This window comes from Octopus bimaculoides, chromosome 23 (genome assembly GCF_001194135.2).
Source record: "Octopus bimaculoides isolate UCB-OBI-ISO-001 chromosome 23, ASM119413v2, whole genome shotgun sequence".
Lineage (NCBI taxonomy): Eukaryota > Metazoa > Mollusca > Cephalopoda > Octopoda > Octopodidae > Octopus > Octopus bimaculoides.
In genome coordinates this window covers 17,960,699-17,966,698 of record NC_069003.1, presented here as the reverse complement: position 1 = coordinate 17,966,698, position 6,000 = coordinate 17,960,699, and the positions used below count along the sequence as shown (strand labels likewise).

The 6,000-nt window shown below is 37.9% G+C and overlaps 1 protein-coding gene across 1 annotated transcript in view; it reads left to right on the top strand.

Annotated features, from left to right (window-relative positions):
• Window positions 1-2,222: 2,222 nt before the first annotated feature.
• The window catches only part of LOC106870772 (glycerol-3-phosphate dehydrogenase, mitochondrial), a 48,939-nt gene continuing 45,161 nt past the window's right edge, over window positions 2,223-6,000 (top strand). Inside the window, exons 1-2 of the mRNA XM_014916969.2 lie at window positions 2,223-2,343; window positions 4,363-4,460. Of these exons, the coding sequence (XP_014772455.1) occupies window positions 2,233-2,343; window positions 4,363-4,460 (209 nt within the window). The 5' untranslated portion in view covers window positions 2,223-2,232. The remainder of the gene's footprint in view (window positions 2,344-4,362; window positions 4,461-6,000) is intronic.

Sequence of the window (6,000 nt, the reverse complement as noted above, 5' to 3'; positions counted from 1 at the left end):
GTGTGTGTGTGTGTGTATGGCACCTTGGACAAGTATCTTTTACTATAGCCTTGGGCCAACCAAAGCTTTGTGAGTGGACTTGGTAGACAGAGACTGAAAGAAATATATCGTGTGTGTGTGTGTGTGTATGCATATATATGTATTTATGTATGCATGTGTATGTATAGGTATGTATATACATGTGTCTTTATGATTATGCTTTTGTGTTTTCTCATCGTGACATTGTGTGAAGCATTCAGATTACTGTGTCAAATGTAATACTTATATAGTCATGCTTTATCTTGTAGCTTCAAGATTTTGATGGTGTAATTATCTTTTATTTTTTACTTGTTTCAGTTATGCTGGGGCTCCACATTGAAGAATTTTTAGTCAAATAGATCAACCCCAGTACTTCTTTTCATTTTCAAACCTAGTACTTATTCTGTCAGTTTCTTTTGCCAAACTGCTAAGTTATGGGGATGTAAACAAACCAACACCGGTAGTCAAGTGGTGGTGGAGAGACAAACACACACACTCATATATATATATATATATATATATATATATGATGAGCTTCTTTGGTTTCTGTCTACTGAATCCACTCACAAGGCTTTGATCGGCTTGAAGCTATAGTTAGTAGAAGACACTTGTCCAAGGTGCCACGCAGTGGGACTGAACCTGGAACCATGTGGTTTGGAAGCAACCTTCTTACCACACAGCTACGCCTGCATTTATTTTTAAAATGACTTTGAAGGGTTCTGGTTGGTTTGTAAAACAAGCAGAATATTTTGGTTGAATATGGCTGGTTTAAAGGGTGAAACAGGCAACACTATCATACAAAGTATGTCATTGACTTCCAGTCTTCAATGAAACATGTCTGGTCATAAAAAACATTACCTCGCTTGAGAACAGATAAGGCTGACGACAGGAAGGGCATCTGGCCATAGAAAATCTGCCTCAACAAATTCCATCTGACCCACACAAGCATGCAAAAGTAGACATTAAAACACTTATGACAGTGGCGGCGGCGACAACGACGTATCTAACTGCTCAGGGAGGTTGTCTTGAAATAGTTGACACCTTCTGCTAATTTGGTAACTCAGTCTGCAATGGGGATGGTTGTTTTGGACCACTTTGATCATAGATCAGAGCTGACCAGGGACTAAATAACAACAGGCAAAGACACATGAGATAGTGTAGTCCTAGATCAACTATGTCACAATGAAAGTTGACTGATCTTGGGCTAAACAACAAGAAGCAAAGACACATTTAGATGATGTAGTGCTAGACATACTACAACTGAATAAATGATGAGATGATCAGGGCTGGAACATCTTTGATCATAGGCCTACTAGGCTCGAGTTGACCTGGGGCTAAAATGAATAGGAAGATGTAAAGACACATTAAAGAAAAATATAGTCCTAGACACACTGTGTCTGAGTAAAACCTAGGATGATCAGGGCTGGAACACTTTTGATGATAGATTAAGGCTGACCTGAGGCAACAACAAGAAGCAAAGACATGGCTGGAACGTCTTTGAACATAAGTTTACCAGAACATGACTGACCTGAAGTTATGCAACAACAACAATAATAATAGGCCTGAGTCATTGCTGAACAACTTGCACAGTTGATTCGTTTATAGTAGTGGTTCTCAACCAGGGTCCATGTGACTCCTGGTGTCCATATAAGATTTTTGGGAGTTCATGCAACCAAAATAGTAAATTGGGAACCCACTTTAGTATATGAAGAGTCGTTGAAAAATTTTGCTTTAGATGGATTATTGCAAGAAACAGCTGTGTTTCTTTCTCAAACATTTTACATAGTTCAACCTACACAAGTTAATGCATGGAAAACAAAATAGGAATTTTGAAAGAAGTATGTATAAAACTAGTTTTTAAACATCAGATAGTTATCAAAAGGCTCCATAGATAAAAAAAAAAATGGTTGAGAACCACAAGTTTACAGTAATTGAATGTTTGTGTTGTACATTAACCCACTCCCCACTTTAAGTCAACATTGCCTGCATAGGTGCACATGTCAGATGTTGAACTGATTGCAGAGCAACATGAAATGAAAAGTTTTGCTCAAGAACACAATGCACTGCCTGGTCCAGGAATCCAACCTGTGATTGTGAGTGCAGTGCCCTAACAACTAGGCTAATAATTAACAAATTACTAATTATTTAATGGCTTATGAATCTGAATGCTATTCATCTTAGTACTTCTCTCTACTTTCAGGTTTGAAGACTGCAATGATTGAGAAATATGACTTTGCATCTGGGACCAGTAGCCGAAGTACAAAGTTGATTCATGGAGGTGTACGGTATCTACAGAAGGCTGTATTTAATTTAGATTACGAACAGGTAAATTTATATTTTGGTTAGTGCTGGTGGCACAAAAAAGCACTGAGTACCTGCTATAAAGCATTAGGAAGGGCATCCAGCCATAGAAACCATACCAAAGCAGACATTGGAGCATAATATCAGACCTTGGAGCCATCAGATCCTGTCAAACTGTCTGACCCATGCCAGCATGGAACATAGGCATTAAATGATGATGATTGTTAAAAATGATTGTAACCTCTCTGGTTCATTGTAGCCAAAAGCAGTCATGGACTTAGACAAATACACACACACAACAGGCTTCTTTCAGTTTCCGTCTACCAAATCCACTTACAAGGCTTTGATCAGCCTGGAACTGTAGTAGAAGACACTTGCCCAAGGTGCTATACAGCGGGTCTGAGCCTGGAACCATGTGGCTGGGAAGCAAACTTCTTACCACACAGCTACTCTTGCACGTCTCTGCAATTTGCTAATTATCTCTCTCTCCCTGTTTACTTAGCAAACCTTTTCACACAAACACTATAAATGCTGATAATTATGCTGCTGCTGCTGCTGATGATGATGATAATACATTATTTACATTTGATGGATATTTGTCCTCATCTTGTTTGTTGTAAGTACAGAGTTTTAGCTGATATACCCTCCAGCCTTCATCAGGTGTCTTGGGGAAATTTCGAACCTGGGTTCTTACTCCTAAGGTATTTTTCGATGTTATCATTATTCAGGTCACTGCCTGGAATCAAACTCGGAATCTTGGGGTTAGTAGCCTGTGCTCTTAACCACTACACTGTATGCCCGTGGGCAGTTATAGAGTGAATTTTAGGGCTTATAAATCTAATATTTTCCTATCCTATTTTCCATATGCTACTCATATCTGCACTAGGTCTGCTTAGGAGGTTATTATGTCCTAGCATATGTGCTGCTTCTTTTAATTTTCATATTTTCCAGTGCTGTTCTGTTTATTATTTTAACTTCATCCCACAGGGGGAGGTGGTCTCCATTTTTCCATACATGATCAGGTACACCCATTTTATCAATATCTCCTCATGTCACAGCTTTACGATGTTAGTCTACCCTTATTTTGAGGGGATGGCATGTTTCGCCTTTGTAGAACCTACCACAGCTGCATGGGCTGGAGTACACGCAGTCTTTGGTCATATTCTCTATTCAAGTAAAACCACCAATAGAAGAGAATATGACTAAAGACTATATGGACACTCCCTCCTCTGATAAAGTCATTAAAGAGGAGAAAAAGAAAACAATAAATTTTTTAACAAACAATTAGCATAAGTTTGTTTCTTGTTTCTGAATAATTAAGAAAAGGGAGAGCTAAACCAAAGGACACATTGAAAAACAATAGTCCTAGATATATTGATTGGAAGGTCATGGAATGATTATCTTTGATCATAGGTTTGCTGCTGGATCAGATATGGCTTGGGGCTAAACAATTACTGGAATACATAAGAGGGAATCTCAACGTTGTCACTTGATTGGCTAGAAATAACAACCCAATCTTCCATGTATCGTATCCCATCATCACCACCACTATTGTTATCATCATCATTTTATATCTTCAATCTTCAAAAAGAGAACAGAAAATATAATGAATAATGAAGTCTTAGATAGGCTGTGTCTGAGAAACAGGTGAGATGATCACAACTGGAATACTTTTAATCATTAGTATACATGTATACAGAACTAAGCATTGTTCCTATGAAGAGAGCTTGTGGAGAGCTGAGTATTTAAAATACTATATTTGTGGTTTCAAACCTGATTGTTGCTGTTATTTTGTGTTGATCAACAGTGTTCAATCATTAACTTCACTGGTTTATGAGAGATACCAGACCTAATTTATGATGACTTAGTGTTGATTAAAATATATATACGAGGTCTGATCAATAACTATCCAAACTGTTGCCATAGAGTGAAGCTGCTTGGCACAGATTGACATTGATCTCTGCTGTGTATGCGCACATGTTCTTGTTGTTCTGTTACTGATCTTGTCCAGGATATTTTGTGATAGTCTGTTTTTATTTTCAGTATAAAATGGTTAAGGAAGCTTTAATTGAGAGGTCAAACTTGATACAAATAGCACCGCACTTAGCTTATGCTTTCCCCATTATGTTGCCACTGTATAGGTAAGTTCTGACCATTTTTTAACATGCACTTCTCCCTGTGATCTTTCTCTAATTTCCTTCAAAACAAACAAAAAAGTTTGACCACTTCTCTCTTGCAAAACATCTTCTTTGGGAGGAGTATTTTTTATTCCTTCCTTCCTTTCTTTCATCCTTTCCTTCCTTCCATTCATTCCTGTGTTTTTCTCTTTTCTTCTTTTTGTATTTTATTCTTTCTTTCACTGGTTTCTCTCTGCCATTGAACTATTAGTCATCAAATTCTTGGATATATTTGAATCCTCCACTTCTTTCCAAACTCCACCCCAACTACTTCTTTTTTTATCTTGGAAAGACAAAAGTTAAAGTATAATTGGGTGAGATTTGAACCCAAAATCTAGATGTAAAACGATGTAACCAAATATTAAGTTGTTTAAGGAGAGCATCCAGCTGTAAAAACCATGCCAAAACAGACCTCGCTGGTGCTGGTACCATGTGAAAAGCACCTAGTCCACTCTGTAAAAGTAGTTCACGTTAGAAAGGGTATCCAACCATGAAAACTATGACAGCAGAGTTTGGTGTAGTCCTTTGGTTTGCCAACTCCTTTTATCCAACCCAGCATGAAAAATGGACATTAAATGGTGAATGATGTTTGGTCTGTAAGATGCTCTACCAGTTATGTTCTCATGTAATCAGAATTCAAAACTGTATCATCAGGGAAATTGGCAGTTAGCCTGTCAAGCCTTGTGCTATAAATTCTAGTATCTGGCTCTTTGAGTTCAACCTCCACCCAAGTCAGTGTTGCCTTTTTATCTCTTCAGAGTTGACAAAGTACCAGTCAAATCCTAGGGTTGAATCTTCTTTCTTACTCATCCTTTTTACCTTTCTATGTCTTTCTTCCTTATCTTTCTCTCCTTTCTCTTTTTCTCTTTCTTGCTTTCTTTCTCTTTCACTCCTCTTTGTAAGAAACTTGTGTTGGAACCTAGACAGGGATAGGCTTTTCCTGTTTTAAAATACCTAAAACATTGTATGTTACAACAGTACCCATACAGTACCCCCATCACGAGTTAAGGGCTATTCCATATGTCTCTCTAGTGTTAAAATGCAGGTATGTCTAAGGAACTTTGGAAGAATCTCGTTCTAGCACTAACAGTATTTGGGATGAGGGGAAGGGCCATTGTGTAAAAGGATCTCAAAATCATTGGGGGATTTTAGCTGCCTCAAATCAGCCCTGATGGAACAGACTTAGGATCAAAAGGGTTCCATTCATGACCATCCAAACTGTTTTCAGTTATAGATGTATCTGGGATATCTGAGAATATATTGTCCAATGTCTCTTTACTTTTAGTTTTTGTAAGACAGAAGGGTGTGCTTTGAGGGAGAGAGAGAAAGAGAGAGAGACTTAGTTACTATTTTTAGCAGGTTGAGCTACCATTTAGAGCAGGACTTTTCAAAGTGGGTGGTAGGAAATTTTGTATGGGCTCTGGGGTCAAAAGGGAGTAATAGATGTGTTTCTTTTACCTCTTGTTTCACCCCCAGTACTTTATTTTTTGATATGTCTGGTATT